Raw genomic sequence first — 22,542 nt, forward strand, 5'->3', positions numbered from 1 at the left:
AGGAAGAGCATTCGTCCCTGTGAACTCGGCACCCTAGTATTCAAGGAGCTCAATGGTGGAAAACTTCTGTGCACACAGAAGGCCTCCTCTCTGAACTCCCAGGCAACACACATGACATAAAACGATATGCTGACAGAAGAAGTTTTGTGAGAGCTTTAATGGCACGAAATGTTTATAGCTACAAGTTATACATGTATTGTAAACTGTATATAATGATACAAAGTGCTAACTAAATAGATGAAGAATGCATAATCACTTTGGCTCAGTTAATTCCAATAATTTCAACAACTGGTTCACTTAAAAATTCATCCCACTGGCTAAGTGTTCGGTTTTCACTTTTTACAACAGTAAATACTTTTGCTGCAAAGTAACTTGTTGCACTTTTTAATGTGCAAGTTTGTGCAGTTTTGCTCGTGATTCCATCTACGAATATTTTTAGCCAGCTTTCATCAATCAAGAAAAATGAAGCCTGCCTTTTCGTCCCCCAAACTGTAAACAGGCGTAAAGCTTTAAAAACATTATTCTTAAAACGTCAACTGTTACGTGTTGAAGTCTCCTTTCTAATCACGCAATCTGTTTCTGTTTGACATAAATCTGGGTGGGAGCATCAACATGTATTCCATATGTTAGGGCTGTCAATAAATACTGCATGACTGTATCTTATGATAAGTTCTACTGTGATCAGGTATTCATGTTTTAAGTAATAGTCCAAAATTTCACAGATAGTTTAAGAAAAAAGAACTAAATTTATGTCCGATGTTGAAGAAAATCATAAACATACCCAAGTTCAACCACACTACTGATAGGATTGCTACTGAGTTTCAAAAGAGGGCAATGTGTTACCTATAAAAAAGTTGCTCTTACTTTTTGTATAATTTTACCTTTCCCTCCCATGATACGGACTGTAATACAAGCTGTATATTACAGCGGTCCAACTCTTTAGTTCTTGCAACTTGATCGGCCTTTCCAGTTTTAGGCAGGCTTTTCAAAATCAGTGGGCCGTCAGATTCACTTTCCAAACAAATTCAAATATGAACACTTGAAATAAATAGGTTATAGAAGGCAAATCAAGTGTTACCAGGTTTAAGAATAAGCTAGAAACAAAGTATAATAAAAAGATATCCAAAATTATTCAGACATCAACCGCTCGAAAGAAAACATAAAATAATTCAGAAAACTATTTTGGATATATCATCTTTCTCAAAGATAACCTGCTATATTCTTGAAAAGAAGATAGTCAGAAATTATTATTGTTTTGTTTAATCTGTAGGTTATTTTCCACTACAACACATCCAGTTTACAAAATCTGATGTGAAAGAGAACAGAGTTAGAGAGTTTCTGCAGACCGGCAAATCTATTATTGTCACTGCTCTTATCCCAGGCAATCTGATGCACTTGATTTAATGAAGAGATCGCCAGTTTTAAGATTACCAATGGTCCTCTAAATAGTCAATAGTCATGTCTACATCATAAACAGCAATTTATATATAAAACATATAATAGTATCCTTCAGAGTCATGCCAGGTGTTCCAAAAATCCAAGAAATCTACTTGCAATCACTGGGGGTCCTGATGCTTTCTAACAATTCGGTCCTAAAGCTTCACATTTTAGAAACAAACAAACCCAAATGCACGAACACACACAAGCCGATCACTGTTGCCGAGTGCCCTGGAACTTCAGGAGTTCACAACTGAAGATGGCTACGGGAGGAGAAAACGGCCAGCGCCCGCCCAATCGCAGGGGCCACCGTGGGAAGGCTGGACAGGTGAGAGGGAAAGATCCGAAGAAAACAAACGCCATCTTTTCAGAACTGTCAACTGTCCCCACAACCCACGTCTGGTTTTCAAAGCTGTGCGAGTGCTTGGAATCACTCCGAAACGATTACCTTCACAGTTTAAAGGCTTCAGAGTGTAAGTGGTGCTTCCTAGAACAAGAAGCCCGTATTTGTACCACAAATTGGAACTCGTTCCAAAGCCTCCTCTTAGGAAAAAAACAACAACAACAGAAAAGCTTAAAAGTCATGAAAAATTCACATGCAGCTAAAGCTAATAAACATAAAAATACCAAACACACACAAATCCCCAAAGCAATTTCATCTATTTCTAGGTAGGCCTGAGACGTTCCTTATGAGTAACAGAGATTCTACACCATAGAAAAGACAGCATTACAACATCCTAGTATTAAAATATGCTCATGTGCTTTAGTTCTGATTCTACGTCATACCCATCGTTTATGTAGCTGGCCTCCTACAAATTAAAAGGCGCCATTAAGGAGGCTGTTTAGACAAAAAGTGGCTCCAAAGCTTGTTTAAAATAATTTTTTATTGCCCAGGATATTTTTTTGTGTGTGTGTCTTGGTTTTTTTTGTTTGTTTGTTTTCTTTTTTAATAACTATAAATTCAAGCTTAGGGAAGCTTGCCTTTGTCTTGAAAAAAACAAAACAACAAAGCTGTCATATCATTTGCTAACCTGATCTCATTTGAAGAGAGAGATGGTAGTTATCTTGCAAGAGCAAAATGTATACCACGAATGATGCAGGTCTAAGTCTGGTAGCACTAAAAGGAGACGATAGCATTGTTGACAAAATTATAATCTGCTGGTGGCATTTGCGGAAAAGAAGCCCTTGCAAATTTCTAAATAACAGTAAACTCTGTTAGGAAATTCTAAAGTGTCTTACAGGCCAAAAAGGGAATGAGGTTAGTAAAATGCCTCAACAGAGTTTGAATAAAATACTGGATTTGAGAGTTACTGGAACTTGGATATGTAAAAATAGGGTGGTAGGTTGGGTCATGCTTACAATGGTCTCAAGTTCAAATAAACTATTGTGACAATACACCACTTCACAGGTCACACGCTTGTCCAGGGGCTTTTCTTTCCTTCAGTAGGTGCTGGCAGAAGGTGTGCTCAGTCGCTTTCCAATATAGATGCTGAAAGGAAACAGAGTGCGTCACGTTTCATCGGCTTCAACAGATGTATACCAGCTTTCCACAGGCTGAACTGTACTTAAAAACTAAATGTTTCAATTCTCGTAGAAGGCTAAAAGGTGTCAGTGCACAGTTCCCTACCCTGAAATCACTGCTGACTTACTTCAAACTAGTCAGCAGCCAGCCAAACTGGTTTTATATAATTATGTTTACTCATTAGGCAGGACTGGACAGCACAGGGGCAGCGATCAGACAAAAGTAAAACCAGAGAGAACAGATTCCCCAAAGAACAAAGCACAAACTTCCTTTGAGATGTTCCCTTACAGCGGACAGAGGTCTATTGATATTTGAGATACGACATACGGTAATGAGCCAAATCACAAAGCTGCCAGTGCCTTACAGGGGGCTCTTACGAACCAGTTAACTCTTCAGGATCAGGCCTAACATTGCTTTCCCATGCCAAGCAAGCATTTTACCATTAAGTAACATAAGCAGAAAGGAAGTTAAGGAAAATAGGAATTTAGTCCCACCCCTCCCAGTGTAACAAAACCAACCAACTTTCTCAAATCATTTTTTCTACATTCATCAATAATAACACACTTATTCCAGCAAGAGAGAGAATCTGAAGACTCATGAAAGAAAGAGCCCGCGCAAGGTACAAAAACCAACTCCCTGAGGGCAAATGAACTACTCTGCAGTCAATACTAAAAGGGAATTAAAAAAAATTTTTTTTGAATGTTTATATTTTTGAAAGAGAGAGAGAGAGGCAGAGCGTGAGCAGGGGAGCAGAGAGAAACGGAGACACAGAATCCAAAGTGGGTTCCAGGCTCTGAGCTGTCAGCACAGAGCCCGATGTGGGGCTCGAACTCACAAACCGTGAGATCATGACCCAAGCCGATGTCGGAAGCTTAACCGACTGGGCCACGCACGTGCCCCTATACTGAAAGGGAATTTAAAGTCCTACCCAGTCTGCCCTCACAGCAACCCCATACGACACTCACACACTTCCTTCCGCACAAACCCCTTCCATTCCGCTGTCTGCCATCATGGTCTTTGCCATCACAAAAACGGATCAAGAACCAAGAAAGACAAGAGGAGTCTATGGGAAAGTCACGTATATGTTTCCATGTTTGTGACTGTAAATACTCTCCCATATGCTGAGCTCCTTAAAGGGAAGATAAGGGATATCTCTTTTGCATATTATATAGAGAAAATGACTCCTTGTACATGCTTGAAGAGAATAACAGACCTTAAAAAAAGAAACTAACAGCTAGTGTTTAACTCCTAAAATCCTCCAAAAAAATAGATTTCCTCAACTGTTCGATCAAAAAAAAAAAAAAAAAAGAATTTAAAAGACTGAAAAATCAATCAGCTACAGGTAAACGTGGGGTCAATTTTAGAAGAGTCAATGAAAATGCTACAGGAAGAAAAATACAGGACCCCCACCAACCTACCAGTTTCACTCAAAGACTATTCAATAAAACGGTGTATTTTCCCATCTGGGGGGAAAAACAATGTTCACATCAGCCCCAAATTTATACACTAAAGGTTAGTTTACTTTAAAGCTTAGCTAATCTTGAATAATTTATAAACGACAAAACCCAAAAGGAAAAATCAGACACAGAAGAGCCCACTTAAAAATGATCACTACAGGACTAACACGAACAACTTACTTTCAAATAAGAAAAACAAAACTCCACTATTAAAAATGCTTACCAATGTACCAATAACGTATCGGCTTCAACAGTTCTTTTAAGCTCACCCTATCTGCACTCAAACATTAAAAGGGAAACAATACAAACGGTCTCAACCATGTTTCTTACATCTGGAAAAAAAATAGGAGGGTAAAATAAATGGAAAACACGCTGGGAGTTCACCAGTACTTACCCTAGCCCCAAAGCCAAAACATGAGAGAGGAAGAGAGACGGAATGAACACTTTAAGAAATTCTGCGGAGAAGATACCCCCCTTCTTCATGGCCCCGCTTTTCCGCATGCTTAAGGAAACGGAGCGTTTGGGGTGTCTGAAGTGGAACTCCCTGGGGAAAGAAAGGCAGAGGAAGGGGTCAGAAATGCACTTGCTGAGAACATCTTGGAAATGAGTAGGTCCACCGCACGCTGGTAGTTCACACCTCCCCTGTGTCCAGAGGAGACACGGGCAAGAACTCACTTAGGTGGAATGTTTTCGGGTCTACTGGACCAGTCAGACACCCAGTCTACACTTTTCTTCAAAGCATCAACTTCTTTCTCTCCTTCTGCAACCTCTTCTTCTGACTGTAAAGAAGAATTACAACTTTAAAAAGAAAAACAAAAGAAGACCAATTTTTCCTACCACAAAAGACAAATCTAGACAACAAATATATGAAGATCCTAAGGTTGTGCCTGGGCAATTTTCATGGAAGAAACGTGACAGCTTTCTAAACAGGCTGACAAAATGATCTGAGATCACAGCATTCAAGATCTTAAAAAGAACCTGAGCGGGCCTCACTGCGGTTCTATCTAAGCAGAGGATGTGAACCTCAAAAAAGCGCACTTGGGGCTATCATGCTAGGTACAGTGCAGAAAGCATTAACAACTGTTGAATCTGGTCAATGTTTCTTCACAGGCCCACTGCAACATTCTCTTCACTTTTGTACGCACTTAAAATTTTTCATTATTAAAACTAAAAGACAACATATCCAAATGTATATACAAACCAATTAAAGTGATGAGGGAAGAAATCAGTGGGAGATGTGATGAAGAAGTAAATAATAATATTTATTAATCATTCATCAAAATACAAGCATCATTCTAAGCACTTCACATGCATTAATCTTTACCTTGCAACAACTCTACAAAAACAGGAATTACTGACATTCCATTTTACAGATGAGGAAATGAAGACACAAATTCAGTAACTGCCTAAGGTTCCATAATCAGTAAGAGGCGGGGCCAGTATTTCAACCTGGGCAAACGGTTTTCTACAGCCCCCACTTATAAGCATTAGGTTTTATTTCCTGGAAGGAGATTATATACTTTTTAGACAAATCAGTAAACATTTCCCAAGGTTTATTCAAAAGTACTTACGCCAAAAGTTTCTTGGACCCATTTATTTGCTACTGACTTAGAATTTGACATTTTTCCATCAGATAAATGAGAAAGAAGTCTTTGCTCCTGCTAACTATAACCTATAGTTTCAGGCCAAGAACATGCAAAAGAAGCCACAGGAATTTTTAGGAGATATTCCTAAAAATGAACAGCAATGTTCACTCAGCTTTACAGAATGGATGCTAGGACCTCAAACCAAAGGGTCTCAGAGCGAACTATTTTGATTTGTTACTTTGCTTGAACAGGATTCATTCTTTGACCAAAGCTTCCATTCTTTTCGCAGACAGCAGTGAAATGCAGAACTTAATAGATCAACATGATTCTCTCTGACAGGCTAGTTCTTTTGAAACAGGTGCCCCAGTAAGGTGGTTTCAGAATAAAATGGGCTACCTGCATCTAGAGACGATCGAACCGAAAGTAAAATCCCTGTGGATTTCTGCTACTCGGGTAGTACCATTCTTATTTAGTTCTGCTGGATTTAGCAAATTCTGCTGAATGACACAATGTAGCCTTTAGGATTAAGCTTTTTCCACTGGGTATTGAGATTACTCAGAATCATGAGTTGGCTCTTTGTGAAATACATCTGAAAACATCCTAAATCAAAAACAATAAACTGTTACAATTTACTTAGAGACCAGTTTGTGTACACACAATATCGGGCTATATGCAACACCGCACAACATTCTGCTTCCAGTTTCCGACTCTGGTCTCACATGTCTCTCCTTAAAACTGCTCGAAGATTTACATTTAAATTTGTGAACAGATCAGTATTTCCTACTTTCCAAGAGAATGAAAGTGTGGTAAGATTTTACGCTCTAATTTTTTCGAAGCTGATGTCATTTTCTCTCAGTTGAGTGAAGCAAAGTTTTTAGACTACTAGTAAAAAACAAATAAACAACAAAATACAAATTGCGCAAATCAGTTTAGACTGCTTACCTTAAAAACCAAGAATCTCATGCTATCCTCGTTTACTACCGCCGTGTGCTTCCCTTTTATTCATGTTAAATTTGCCAGTTTCAGGTTTTAAATTACCTTCTAATCCTTGGAATTCCGGAATATGGTAAAAATGTACTTAACCTAATTAATACGATTTGTGCTTTTAAACTGAATTATCCTCTCTCTACACCCACGTCTAAAAAAATTCTCATCATTTTAGCCTGTTCTCATGCGGAAGTCCCTTACCTTCAAATCACTTACATTTTCCTTCCCTGGGCCACTCAAGTTCTCTGCATGTGACTATTAAACTGCATACAGTGGGGTCCATGGGCAGATAAACCACAGTTTTACAAGAGGGAGAAGGAAGGACATCTTCAGTCTGCATCATGACTTCAAGAGACCATCTACAGTCAATTTTCTACTATAAAACAAGACTCTTGAGGACTATGGTCATAAAAGTATAGTCTGAATGATCCTTTTCTTAAATGCATTACCCCTTAGGCTTCTTCACAGCATTAACTTAGCAGGCATGTTTTAGTTCATTCTCATGACCTTATGAGCTCTCCTGAAATCAATCCCCTACAAGGACTTATTACAGTAGAAGGAGCAGGCCCAGACAGCCCTGGTTTCAATCCTGGCTCTACTGTGTATTGGCTTTGTGATCTTAGATAAGTAACTTCTCGAAGACAAAGTCTCACTTTCCCTATTTGTTCTCAGGGCTAATATCACCTCTTTCACTGGACTGAGAACATCAAAAGTGGGAAAAACTTTTTTTAGGAATAAATTTAGCACCAAGAATATATCTATCAGTGTCTTTCCTTCCTCCTAGAAAAGGCTGAAAATGCCAAACATTCCTCGTATAGACATGTATAAAAATGTTCAATAAAATCAAGTACCATAACAGTCCTGTGGTAACTGCTTCAAAGTTTGCTAACCCTAAACTTGCTTCTCATTCACAAATATAAAATGTGTCCTCCCAAGCCCTAAAGTTACTCATTTTTAAATGATCGTTTCTTCAATTTTAAAAAAGCAATGAAAAAGGCTTTTTGAAAGCTTAAGTAAATCATACCTACCGATGTCTTATTAAAAGTCTTACTTCAATGTTCCTTTAGGTACCTGTTTCTGAATAGGAACCACACTAGCAATACGACCATAATCCAACACAGAAGCCAAAAGATTTTCATTATCTTTCCTAAATTTCACAAATTCCTTTGGAATTCTAGGATGGATGCAGTCAGCTCTAGAATTCCATTTGAATTCAATTATCAGTGAAGGCTAATTGTACACTGCCACTCCATGAACCAGGAGAGCACCTATCAAAGTGTTTCATTAGGTGGTTAGGGAGCTTATTCGGGGGTGGGGGGGAAGTATGTGTGAAGGGGGAGGGAGGTCTAAGATCAAATTAACTTGGAAAACACTTGGTTTAAATAAACAGATTCTTTTAAAAAAAAATTTTTTTTTAACATTTATTTATTTTTGAGACAGAGAGAAACAGAGCATGAACAGGGGAGGGGCAGAGAGAGAGGGAGACACAGAATCTGAAATAGGCTCCAGGCTCTGAGCTGTCAGCATAGAGCCCGACGCGGGGCTCGAACTCACAGACTGTGAGATCATGACCTGAGCCGAAGTCGGACGCTTAACCGACCGAGCCACCCAGGCGCCCCGATAAACAGATTCTTTTACTGCAGGAGTTGTCAGAGCCTTTAAGGTACTACTATGTGCTGTAAATACTGGGATGGGAGGGGGAGGGAGCACAGGGGCTGTATTATTTCCACTTAACTTGCCTTCAGGATTATTTTATGGAGCTTCCCATTGAGCAATTGTTTCTCGAAACACATTCTGGAAAAGGCTAATCTAGATTTTCAATTTGTCCGTACGAAAGACAATATGGATTGAGGATATCTTCCTCAGGAAAGACTACAACAAAGAATTAATTTCACTTCTCTGTCTTGGGATTCCTTAGTCCACTTTGCCATGGAAACTATATATTTTCTTCTTCATTAGTTATAGCACATCCACATGGCAAACTGGACATACGTAAGCCAGCAATTCAACAACTACAGTCAGAACAGCTGCCTACGTGACAGCCTTGCTACTGTAACCTTCTCTATAAGATAAAGCTCATCATAATATAAATTTGTATTCAATCCACAGATCTGCGAGGTTTCAGGACAGCACAAATAGAATATAGGCAAAGCAGGGAGAAATTGTGCAGCCTTCGGAAACAGAAAATACTGGGTGCATCCAACATACCATGTAAAATGTTTCTAGTGCAAAGGGGTTTAGGACGTTGTAAAGTGATAACCCCACAAAACAAAGTTTCTGTCAGAATCCATTTAAACAAACCTCCATCAAACACTCTGCAAGCACCTAACACAGGAGAGCAAGACAACGGTTCCTGTCCTCACGAATTTGCACTGACCCTTTTCGGTGAAAGTTAAGGGCTGGCTATGAACATTCTAAATCACGAACAACAAGTATTTACTCATCGTAAGTTTTATAATATAAACCCTTGTAAGCTTTCAATACTATATCCGTTGATTTTACTAAAACATCAACTCCTAGTGAACTATTCTTATCTTCTTTAATTTAATGAACCCTGCAAAATTTAGATGAATTCTCTCTCTAGCTGTTGTATTCACTTCAAAAGTGACTGCTTTGATTTCAGATGCAGAAAAAGTTTTCATACCTGGTTCTACAGCTTTCCTTTTCATTCATTTTGTGACCTTACATGAAACTCCTCAGTTTTCCATTTATAAACTCAAGAAACTAGCCCAGAATACAGAATGATACATCATAGATAAGAATTTTCCAATTCTAGGGGTACCTGGCTGGCTCAGTCAGTTGAGCGTCCGACTTCGGCTCGGGTCATGATCTCACGGTGAGTTTGAGCCCCGTGTTGAGCTCTGTGCTGGCAGCTCAGAGCCTGGAGCCTGCTTGGGATTCTGTGTCTCCCTCTCTCTCTGCCCCTCCCCCACTCACACTCTGTCTCTCTCTCTCCTTCAAAAATAAATAGACACTTAAAAAAAATTAAAAAAAAGAATTTTCCAATTCTTTTAGGGTGATAGGACCCCAAATTCTCAGCTGTAGAGAAGTACAAGGGCTGTATCATCCTAAGTAAATTATACAACCAGAAACTGAATAACTTAAAACAGCTTCCAAGTACTTTCTAAAGTCTTCTTATTCTTCAATATATTTTAGCAAAACACACTTATCCAGAGGTTCGCATTTTTCCTAATTGTTTACTGTACATCAGAACAACGAACACACGCACACACACCTGAGAGCTATGGTCCCTGCTGGTGTGCATCTCCACATCAAACATAATCTGCCCATCTTCTTGTGGGGAAGGGCTAGAAGAGAAAGAATTTAGCCATTAATTTTAGTTCTCATTTTGCCAAGTAAATTAACCTCCACTGGAAATTAGAAAACTGAAAGTTACAGTAGAATTGGCTTTGAAAAAGCCACAAATCAAAAAGTATTATCTTTTCTGAAATCAAGCACTCTTGTTTCCAAAATGTTCTGGAATTTTGTGGTGGTGATGAATTTCTTTGCAATGATAAATTTCCTTATTTTTACTCTTTTTCCAATAAAGGTACGATGATCTACAAATTCAGAAAGCTGGTTTGGGATTCTTTTGCTCAAAGCTCTTTCCTCATTAAATAATTCATCACTAGCAAGTCTCAACATGTGAAAGCAGTTTTCAGAGCCCAGTTGGTTCCCAGCCTCCTGAGGAGCTTCCTGGGTAGAATCTGAAACCGGCCCCCAAATGGGAGGGCGAGGAGAGCAGAAGAGGCAGGCCACCCCACATCGGTAGGTGACAGCTTTAAAGAGAGAGGGAACTTACAGATGAGGCTTGTCTTGGGGTGACAGTAAGTCGAGCACATCAGATCGCCATCAGCCTGCCAAATCTTAAAAGTTCATACAGAGGCCTTAACTGGGTCTAGTCACATATGCCGTTCAAACAGTCTCAACACCACATTTCTGTCTCAAAGCTGTTATTCCTCAGGCAGCTTCTGAGAGCTGGGAAGGTAGGCACATTCCAAGGTCAGGAGAGGGGCTGGGGAGCCTCCGGTTGCCCAAGTCCAGCTTCAGGGTCAGTCTGCGGTCACATCTTCTCGAACACCTCCTCTGGCACTCTTTCAAAGGGTCTTCAAGTTTAAAATTGTGTTCGCGATACTATTACGATTTATTTGCCTTTGTCATTCTTATTCTGTCATGTCTGTCATTCTTACTCCGTGTATCGTGAAACTTTCCAAAGGCTACATGATGTGTTTTATGACAACAGACCCAGTGCAAAAGCAGATGAGAATCCAGCTGTTTTCTATTAAAGCCAGATATTGAAGAGATTTGCAAAAATGTAAAACAATGCTACTAATTCTCACTAATTTTTTTGGTTATGAAAAAGTTGCTTTTCATTTTAAAAAGCTACTTATATTGAAATGTAAAGGGTTTATTATTGTTGAATGAGTGTGTATTTTGAAACTTTCTGTTTTAATTTCTAATATAGTTAAATGTTGAAATATATAACCCACATAATTAAAGGACTTTTGGGGATCCTAATAATTTTTAGGGCTGTAAAGGAGTACTGAGACCAAAGAGTTTCAGAACCACTGTTCTACTTGTTTCAGAAATATTTGCTTTGAGATATCTCAGAGTGGATTACTGAAGCTCATATATGAATATGGAACTTTAATGAAAAGTACAAGATAATATTCCCCAAAACAAAAATTTACAAACTTTTCGACAAAACACGTGACTGCAAACTATCTTGATACAATAGATGAACACAACATGCTAAGTTCTATTCTTAGTTTTATCAGCGATTCCTTGTGTAACCACGGCAGGTTGTTGCTTCTCGGCCTTTCGGCTAAGATCAAGTATAACACAACAGGTCACTAGATTTTCCACTATACACCCCGCCCCCACCTCCCAAATCTAAACTGAAGTATGGATGAAAATGCTCAGGCCTGACTTGTTCAAAGGACTAGATATTAACTATTCAAGATACCAAGAGCACGTGTAGAATGTTAACATATAGAAATGATGGTGAGACACACTCAAAAATAAGTTCACCTGAAATCTGTCAGACTGATTCGGCCTAGGAGCCTCAGACTATTATCATTGACACAAGAGAGTCCTAAATAGGGATGGCAAGAGAGAAAAGCTGATTCTGTACCGCACAAACATTTTAGTGTATTTAGAAAATGTTGGTCTTAAACTAGAAATCTCAGGCTACAGCACAGGAACCAGGTAGGAGGCACTCTTGTCCTCAGTTTACTGTCCTTATGCTCCAACATCATTGAGTTCACAGCCAGAGATACAGTTAAGGGCGAGCCTTCCGTAGCCCTAAGCAGGTCAACGCAGTAGAATGACACAGTCAAGAACCCTACAGGAGCACTTCTCTCCTTCTACACTCTTCTTTATCGTTGGCACCAATCCCACTGAGGAAAATACTCAATGTTTCACTGGTCAATGGTTTACTCCTCCTAACAATGTGAAATGCATTAGAGCTTCAATTCTGGCTCATGATAGAATTAGCTGGGGAGCTTTTAAAATATCCTGTCTCTACCCCACCCCTCACAACGGAATGAGAATCTCTAGGGATGGGGTCTGTGCACTGGTATTTTTAAAAGCTCCCTAGGTATGTCTGGTGTGTAGGCTGAGAACTCCCGCAATAGGGTGAAACGCGATATAAAACACAGGGGGGTTATCTTCTTACAACCGCCACAGTGACAAAAATGTACCTGTGGGATAATTTTTAAATTCCAAGTTCGGTTGGTCCTTGAACAATACAGGGTGCTGAGGCCACCCCACAAAGTTAAAAACCTGTGTGTAACTTTTGAGTCCCCCAAAACTTAATCGCTAATAACCTACTTTTGACCAGAAGCCTTACGGATAACATAGTCAACTGACACATATCTTGTATGTTATATGTATTGTCTAGTGTATTTTTACAATAAAGTAAGCTAGAGGAAAAACATGTTAAAGATAATCATAAGGAAGAAAAAACACATTTACAGTATTGGACTGTATCGAAAAGCATTCACATGACTGTGCAGTCCAGACTCACGTTGTTCAAGGGTCACTGTATACATAAATTAGCTTTGAGACTAATATCCAAGAATCCTAGAATTTCTCCATCTATAAGAAACACTTCTCAATGACTTCAAATATAGGGATGCATGGCAATTCAAATGACATGAATTTTAAAGACATTTCTGAATGTTAAAATGTGTTATATAGCAGGGGAGAGTATTACTGAGCTCGAGCTGTAGGCCTTCTCTGAAAGATGACCAGGAACCCAGCGCGTAAAGGCACACAAGCTGAGGGACAGGAAAGTGCTCGAAGGCATGCGCCACGCCTCACTTCACATGTTTAAAGACCTAACTTGAACATGATCGTGAGAAAGTAAATTCATGTCCAATCACAAGTATAACTACAACCACAAGTGAAAGAAGTTGACCAGAAAAGCAAGCAAGGGACTTCTCTGCTCAATGACCACAGCAAGTGAACAGGTTAAGGGACACATTGATGCCAATCATCAAGGGTCATGTACTTGAATGCAGAAAAGCCTTCGAAACAAGCCTAGAACAAGCAGAAAACTTCAGAAACGCATAACGAGTCCCATAATATAAATGCAGCGTAATAGAAACTTCATTCTGAAAGACAGACGAATGCTGTTGCTACTGGAATCAGTGGCAAGCTGCTCAGCAAAGAGCCATCTGCGCTGCTTCTAACGAGGCTCCTGGGAAGTACAGGGACAAGGCAGAGGCGGGGGTGCGCGGTGGGCCAGAGCCAGCAACCCAGTCCTCTGCTACCTTGGTGACATCGGTGGATCATAAGACAGGCAGGAACTTCAAACATGACTGAACTCCTGTTTCTCCTTTTAAACTTTTTCTGATATATAAAATGTGCTATATATACATTTTACACAAAGTACAAAAATGTTCAGAAGAAGAAAAATATCCATAATTCCGTCCCTTAGAGATAATCACTTTTATTTTTAGTACCCATTTTTAAGTGTTTCCTTAGCCTTTTCCTCGTGCGTTTGCATTTTCTCCATGGATAATATCAGTTAACTCTTAGTTAACCACATCATCCAGTATCCCGTAATGCTAACGTATGGCCGTCACAGACCAGGAGGTGTTAGGTAGATCACCATGTCATTTAATACCGCGTCCCGCGGGGGGGGGGGGGGGGGGGGGGGGGTCGGGGGGAATGACGCTTACACTGAAAAGCAAACAAACAACTTGGTTTCATTCAACTCAATCACCGTGCCCTTACTCTTTCACCATAAGCAGTTCTTAATCAGTGGAATTACTTTTCCCGAGTTAAATATAGAAATAGGAGGTCTAAAATAAAAGTTCCTCTGAAGAAACAGAATGGCCTCCCAAATTAACTATCTTGATAGCCGGTGGTCAGTGTTTCCACCCTGCAAATTCTGCCGTAACTTGCATCAACCTGCAGTTCCTAGGACTCAGAAACATGTACTGAGTGTTACTACACACCAGCACCATGACTATCAAGGGTACCACGGAGATGAAACATGACCCCTGCTCTTTGGAGACTCACAAGCTAGAAGGGGGGACAGACACAGAAGAGGTGACTGGCAGAATGTGATCTCTGAAACAGGGACACAAAGGAAAATGGGAAAAAGCTGGATTCATTCTACAAGTAAACATTTATGCCCTTGACTTTTAAACCGATAAATATCAAAAAAATGATACACTCTGAGTAAAGAAACTGATTTAATCTAGGGGAAAACACTAGGGACTCAACTATTTGTCAATTAGCTCTCTGATTTAAATTCACATGCTGCAATAAATCAGGAGTCATATTTTGTCAAATGAAGACGAAAGCAAATTTATTTCTTCTAATGGGAATTAACCTTGTAACCCGTCTGTTTTCCGAATTCTACCAAATCATGGCTCTCACTTACCTGTCACAGTGAGAACTGGCTCTTGAACTACTCTGTCCTGATTCATGTTGTGCGTCCAAAAGAATCTTTTCCATGTCTCCATTGTGGATAGAGGATGAGGAAGGTACGTGTTCTAGCCCCCCATTTTTCCCATTGCCATTATCATTGCCATTGCTGCTGTTCATAGGGAGCTCCACCCAGGAACCTGTTGGACGAGTCAGATAGCTTAAGTTAACCACAGCAGAACCAAACTCTGTCATGTGCACACAGATGCGAATGTGGTGAATTCCGATAAGAATTCGGTCTTGCCTTAAAGCAAACGTAGAAGTACTCTGAAGACAATAAATAAGGAGCAACAGAAGTCTAAAAATGTGTATAGTTCTTGTTCCTGAAGTAGCTCATGCAATCAACCAATTTAGAAGAAGCTGGAACTCTAACCACTAGTATCTTAGAAAATGTGTTTTTCGGCCAATTTTCTCTCTAGTTAAAGCTTAGTTTATATACAATAAGCACTCCTCTGAAAACTCTGAGATTGCTTTCCAAAAAATAAATGGCTACTTTATTACAAGACAGCCTACTTATCTTCAATATTTTAGTTATAGATGTATTTAATGTAACACATATTTTTCCCCAAAGTCTACTTCAGCTATTTAGTTGTGCCCTCCCCACAGATAAAATAAACACATGGCTTAGAAACTTCATGAAAGTCATCTAAATAAGTCAACAACTGTCTTAATTAGTATAAACAATTGAGAAGCTCCCAGAGAATTTAACTCCAATCGTAAGTTTCAATTTGTGTACACATGTGTAAAATAAATGAACGCATCCAGCTCTTAATTAAATCAGGTGGTAACACTAAGAATTCTGAAAAAGCTCTTGTCTCCATGCCACCGATTAGTTTCTTCCTTTCCTCTGTACCTCACCCCTTTCTATTCCCTTTCTCTATGTACTAACCGTACCTTGTGGACTTGACTTTTCTTCTCTCCCACGAGCTCCTACTTTCTAGGGTTTCATTAAGCCTTGTTGGTTTTAGGGGAGAAACTACTGTGCATCTGCACAGGAGACACTGAGGTTTTCTCAGGCCAACAGTCAAAGGGGGTGGAGCCACGGGAAAGGGGACGTGGCCTCGGTAATCTGGACAGCTCTTGAAAATATTTACTGGCTCCATGAGTTTGCGGACACATTAAGATGCTTTAATTTTAATAAGAATTGGCAGCAGTAGCCAACAGGCCAACTTCACAACAAAAAGAGATAGTGATGGATTTGCTTCATACTTTGCATATTTTTTTATTTATTTATTTTTTATTTTTAAAATTTATTTTACTTATTTTTGAGACAGAGAGAGACAGAGCATGAACGGGGGAGGAGCAGAGAGAGGGAGACACAGAATCCGAAACAGGCTCCAGGCTCTGAGCTGTCAGCACACAGCCCGGCGCGGGGCTCGAACTCACGAACCGCGAGATCCTGACCTGAACTAAAGTCGGACGCTTAACCGACTGAGCCACCCAGGTGCCCCGCATATTTTGTTTTACAAAATATAATGAAGCAGGCTGGTAGGGCCATCTCTCCAAACTCCCAGCATAAGTGTTAAGCGTTCTGTGGCTGAACAGTCTTCCATCAGTAAATCACAAGTAATCACCAAAACAGGCTCAAACCCTCAAATGAACTATTAATGAAGTGAGGACTATTCTAGATCCAAAGTGAACACATCATCCTTCTATGAAGGAACAGCTCAAAGGCGACCTGCCTGGAAATCAGACTCCACCGCCTGCTCTCTGCCCATATTTCTCAGCTTCAGTATTCTCATTTGTAAAACAGATATAAAAGCACAGACCCTACCTCAGAGCTGCTCTAAGGATTAACTAGAGGAACACGGGTGAAGTGCCTAGTAAGTGGGAGATATTCAGCTATCTGCTAGATAAACGAGTTTGTCCTTGTCCAGTACTTAGAACCGTGTTTGCTGAATAAAAATGAAGTTACCCTTTCTTCCCTTTCCCTCCATGGCAGTCCCAGTGGGGGTCACAGCCCAATAACCACAACCAAATCTTTGGGACTCTACTGCCAAACAACACGGTTGCAGGACGTCCCCGCGACCTCATTCTATACAGAAACAAAAATGGACAGACTAGGTAGAGTTCAAAATGGATTAACAAATTCGACTAACAAAGCTAAGACAGACTGAACACTAAAGGTAATTTAACTAAATCCTTGGAGTGCCTCTGGAGTGTAGAAGAAACATGCCAAAAGCATCCCTAAATTTAGAGCTCTGCAAAGTATTTTAACTGGAGAGACAGAAAAAGAAAGAGGTATGTGATAAGTTTTTTTCCTACTCCTATTGTTTTCTACAATTTCAAACTTACTTTAAACCAACAGAATCAGTTCTTGTACAGAAGCCTAATGTATAAACAACACAAACAAAAGACCTGAGCTGCTCTGGTAGAAGAAGTAAGGAACCAGGCGTTCCCGATGGATCTCTGTGGAAGCCAGTCTTCCCTAAAATACAATTAATGTTCACTTCAAGTAGCTGATCAAAGAGAAAACCAGCTGTAACAATATCAGGTTTTCCACACCTCACCTTTTTGAAGGACTTCCAAACCAATATCTAGGTTCTACTTCCAGCATTAAAAATATGTAAGCAATCATAATCTACGAACTTGAGAAGACACACCTGGAAAAGCTTGGTAAAAGTGATTTCTGTAACTGGCTTCACACCCAGCATAACTGAAGGCATTTCCACTTAAGGCAGACAAAAATTTTGGGCATATATTAATATCCGTGGTTAAGAGCACAGACTGAAGCCAGACTCCCGTTCTAACACTTAACAGCTGTTACACCCCAAACAGGTTACTTAATCCCTTACTAGTTTTCTCACCTGTAAAATGGGGATAAAAATTATATCTACCTCAGATGGGTGCACGAAGACAACATGAATAAAGTACTGAGAAAAATAAGGAAAATCACTAGTGAATGGTATGTGTTAGCTATTATTGTAATTATACTCTGTATCTTTTAAGAAACATTTCTTAATGCAAAAACGTGTTTCTTGAAAATAACATACATAAAGTAAAAATACCTTTCTTCCCAATCTCCTATTCCTACTCCCAAATAAAACCACTTTTAAAAAGTTCATAATGTAAACTTCCAGAGCTTTTTCGATAGTTGTGTTTTTTGCTTTTGTCTTTACAAAAAAATTGAATCATACTATACATATTTTTCTGTAAAAAGTGTTTTTTACCTAACACTTTGTAGATATCTTTCACCATCAATGCATATTACCTTACCTCATTCTTTTAAACAACTGCTTTGCATCTCATAAAAATATACCATATTTTAGCCATTATCCAATGTTGATGGTTAATGATAACCAAAATTGTTTCTAATATGATGTTATTACAATCAGGTATTCATTAGAGTGTAATTTGACAATATGCATTAAGACACCTAAAAAGGTAGACTTTCCCTAACTCAACAATTCTCCAGATATATCATCTATGGAAATAAACTGTACTGCAGAAACACCTATGCATACAGATATTAAAAGGCTACCTACCAGCTTTATTTTTTGAGTAAAATGGGAAAAAAGTAAACCTGTCTTTCTCAGTAGACGGACTACACATGCTTTTCATTACCTCGTTCATTCTTGATTTACAGCTTCAGAATTTCTTGATGTTCTAACTCTACCAATCCTCATAAAGTCCCTTTCTACTTGGAAAGGAAACAAGATATGAGGATTGTGCTGTCCAAGCAATACAAAGTAAAAAAAAATCTCAGTGAATTCTCTTCCTAAAAATCAAGCTTTAAAAAAAAAAAAAAAAAAAAAACTGGCAGGCTCTCTCTGTTATATTAAGTCTACTTACAAACTGAAAAGTGTTCTTATGCCAGACTGTACATATACACCATACATGAGATATTTTCTCAAATCTTTGAGAATTGCTAAGAGATTCAGAATTGCTAAGAGATTCATGCTTCTATATTTTCTAATCTAGTACATCATGAAGGCTGGTTCAGTAATTGTGATTATATTCATGACTGTATGCTGTATATACTCTTTCTAGTTTTATAATTACTAGTTCAATCCTCTTGCAAGAAGGGGAGTGGGAGAGCTGCAGGGCACAGGAAGGGAGAGAAGGAGGAAGAGTATTTCTCATCATCCCCCCCCCCCCCCCAACTTTCCAAGGTCCCATGTGTAACTTTCATCCTAACCAGCAGAGATACATTTCATCATGTCTTATGTTCTTTCCTCCAAGCCTTTATTTTATTTCAAGCACTTGATGCTGGAATGCAGACCAAGAACAGTCAGTGATATTCTTCTAAAAAAAAAAAAATCATTTTGCATGAAGGAGTACTTACACACCAGTTACTAATATTTTCAAGAATAGTATCATGAAGCAGTGAAGTTTCACATGCCATAGACTCAAAAGCTCTCTGGCCATACTGGGGAAACAAGTACATCATGGATGAAGATGTTCAAAAAGAAAAAAAAAAAAGGCTGTACTTCCTACATTAAACAACAAGAATTATTATATAACATAAATGTCCTATACAAATATTAAGTAACTTGACAGTTTTCTTAAGACTACAACTGAGACTGGAAACTGGAAAAACATCATTTTAACTTTGCCAGTATTCTGTATATTTGTCCATTAATTTGTAAGGAAGGTGAACTGTTCCCCTACAATGGTAAACTAAAAAAAAAAAAAAAAAAAGTCAGAGAAAGCTTTCATTACTTCAAATATTTCAATAATTTGCTGTTAAAACTCTGTTTTGATTCCTGAACTTAAGATAAAAATCACAAACCACAGATAATCTGTACAACGAGTTCATCTTCTGTGTTTCACAGTGGTGCAACTTTACCCAACAAAGAACTTCAACTTATCAACAATTTGGGTGGTATTAGATGTCTGAATAAGTTGTTTTGCCCAGTGCCCAAAAATCATTTGAAGGAATCAGGAAAGCTTCTTGTTTGGTTTGAACCACTGTTGTATAATGAACTGAAAAAACAAACAGAATAAAAGGCAAGAGGGGAGTCATTAAATATGGCACTACCTAAAAGCTCTTCAGTAACTTTTCAAAGCTCACCCTACCCCAAATAAAATACTTGCTATCTAGCAGATTTCCCAAAGCACCATTTGGATATCACACACAGACTGAATGTTCTACTTCTGTTAAGAGCTAATACGAACGCAGCAGCAACAGACTGTCCCAAAACATCAAATACCGCGTAGGGTCTTCCAGACACAGAGATAAACCATCACATACAACTCAACCCCCTTTGTTGTTTTTGCTAGCTGGTCAAAGGAAAACTAAAATTTCTTTTTTTCTGTGAAATCATGCATGCATATTAACCAACTGGCCAAGTCGTGAGCGCTGCAGGATAAGAGGGAGTACAATGAAGAAAAGAGTACACCAAAAAGAGCTAGCTGGCTAGGCAGGTCACTTCTGCTCATAAGGCAGGATAACCTACTGAGAGAATAGTAAACACACATAACCAGGGCATTCTGGGCCACTGACGTGTCCTGAAAGGAGCACTAGATCATTTGAAAGTAGAAATCTCAGCTCTAAGTCCTAGCCTGCTGTGAACTTGGACAACACACTTTTACTCTCACCCTGCTCCTTTACCAGTAAACAGAGGCAGTTACCTCTAAAGTCTTCCTATTCTGAAATCCGATGCTTCTAAGAGTATGCTAAAAACAAGTTAAGTAGTGTTTAAAATGCACATTAACACATGAAACGAATAACGTTTAAAGACACATAAATTAATCCTTACTGTGGGAAATAATATATAATCTTACAGTCCAGAACATAAGACACTTATAAGTTTTAAAAACTCAACCTTTCAGAAATTCATCCATCAAAAGATGGAACAGGAGCAATAAGCAATGAAAACACCTTAAAATAAGAAAATCCTATCCCCATCTTGCGGGGACAGGAATTCTTTTCCGTAAAATAATTTTCAGGCCATGTTGGAACACCTCCCTCTTATGAAAGAGATTGCAATGCCTTGAAGTGTCATTTAAGCATCCAAATGATTTTTAAATGATTTCATCAGGCCATATGCTAACTGTCCCAACTACCTCTTTTATGAGATCAATTGTGGAAAGAAAGGTTAGGCAAGAACCTTTCCAAGACTCTGAGCTTTAAAGACAGCTAGGAACAATCTTAGGACAAGATGTCTGAGCACCGCAATGTCTGGATAAGCAACTGTAGTTGGTCATAACTCAATACTGCACATGGACTTCCAAGCGCCCGACTGCATCAGTGTGGTTTTAAGCCCGTTTCTGAACATTTATTGCCCCAGACTCCAAGATTTATGCAATCTTGGGTGGTTTAAAGAGGCTGGTCACAAGAGGTTTTCAGGGCACACAACTCCATCGTTTCAAAAACAAAACAAAAAACTCACTTGGGCCAACTCTAAAAGAAAAAAAAAATCTCAGAAAAAAAAAAGTAGCATAGCCTCCTCACACCCCCCACTCCCCAACACGCGCGATACAAGTAACCACTAAATTGCCAAATAATTTTCCTGGCCAGCCTGTGGTAACAAAGGAAGGGAACCAAGGGGCTCACATTCCAAGCCTTGGGGGAAGGCCGACCCAGAGAGGGGAGGTCCGCCGGGCCAGGCCCGAGCCCCGCTGCACACCTGACCTCCCACGCGTCTGCCGGCCGCCCCCTCCCCTCGGCCCGCCGCCCGCGTCCATCCCCCGGCGTCCCCGCTGCACGTCCCCATCCCTGCCCACGTCCCCTCCGCCGCCCGCTCCGCCCACCCCGCCCTCACCGCGCCCCAAGGCCCGCCCCCCGCGCCCCGATTGGCTCCGCTCGGGGGCCCACCACAGGTGGGATCGGCTCGCCCCCCTTCTCCTCCCACCCATCGGCCCTCCCCAACTGCGAACCCAAGCAGCTCCCCACCCAAGACCCCAGGAGGGAGGGGAGACAGGGCTAGAGGAAGACAGGAGCAACTCGCCCTGACAGGTGAAGGGAGCTGTCAGTCACCCGCACATCCTCAGCCGGGGCCAATGGGCTGCCTTCTCCTCCCGCCCTCCGCGCGGAGCTGGCGGCCGCGGCCAGAGCAGCTCCTCCTCCCCCATCCTCTTCACCGAGCCCGCCGGCCCAGCACTCACTGTTGAGGCCGGCTGTCGGGGCCAACGGCTGTTCACCCTCTTCGCAGTTGTTGTTGTTGTTGTGGGGGGGCGGCGGCTGTTCTACTAAATGAGACGACATGGTCGGGCGGCTGGAAGACCCGCGGCCGAAGCAGGACCGTCTCTGGTTCTCGGGCAGCAACACAACAAGCCGAGTCCCCCGCCCCCTTTTCTGCGCCTGCGCAGCCCCTCCCCCGTCCCTGACGTCAGGGCCCGCTAGGGCCACGTGATGACAACACAACAAGCGAAGGGGCGGGGAGGGGGCGTTCCTAGGCGAGCTCCGGATCTGGAGACGCGGGAGTCACGCTGACTCGCGCCCCTGGAATGAATTCTTGCGTGTCATTTGTACTGGCCTGATGGAGTGACTGATGCGGCTGGAACCGAGATAGAGGTTAGAGAGAAATGTGTAATGAGGAAGTGTGAGGTGCTCATGTGCTGGCACCCAAATCTCCCACACCTACAGGATCAATATTGTTTTAGCCAGTCCCCCGAACATTTCAGTATAAAGGCTCACTTCTGTAATAAGTATCATGGTGACACAAAG

At 40.4% G+C, this 22,542-nt stretch overlaps 1 protein-coding gene across 2 annotated transcripts; it reads right to left on the minus strand.

The window, feature by feature from the left end:
- Positions 1-139: 139 nt before the first annotated feature.
- Positions 140-22,171, minus strand: BNIP3L (BCL2 interacting protein 3 like). 2 transcript variants are annotated; one of them, XM_025932968.2, is made up of 6 exons: positions 21,981-22,171; positions 14,887-15,070; positions 10,225-10,297; positions 5,092-5,195; positions 4,811-4,960; positions 140-2,926 (listed from the first exon to the last, which is right to left on the minus strand). In XM_025932968.2, the coding sequence occupies exons 1-6, from the start codon at positions 22,078-22,080 to the stop codon at positions 2,878-2,880; spliced, it is 660 nt and encodes a 219-aa protein (XP_025788753.1). In that variant the 5' UTR covers positions 22,081-22,171; the 3' UTR covers positions 140-2,877. The 2 variants fall into 2 exon arrangements, with proteins under 2 accessions (XP_025788753.1, XP_025788754.1); XM_025932969.2 differs by lacking the exon at positions 21,981-22,171 and adding an exon at positions 15,825-15,964.
- Between the last annotated feature and the right edge of the window lie 371 nt (positions 22,172-22,542).

Source organism: Puma concolor, chromosome B1 (genome assembly GCF_028749965.1).
Source record: "Puma concolor isolate L17-30 chromosome B1, mPumCon1.1.hap2, whole genome shotgun sequence".
Taxonomy (NCBI): domain Eukaryota; kingdom Metazoa; phylum Chordata; class Mammalia; order Carnivora; family Felidae; genus Puma; species Puma concolor.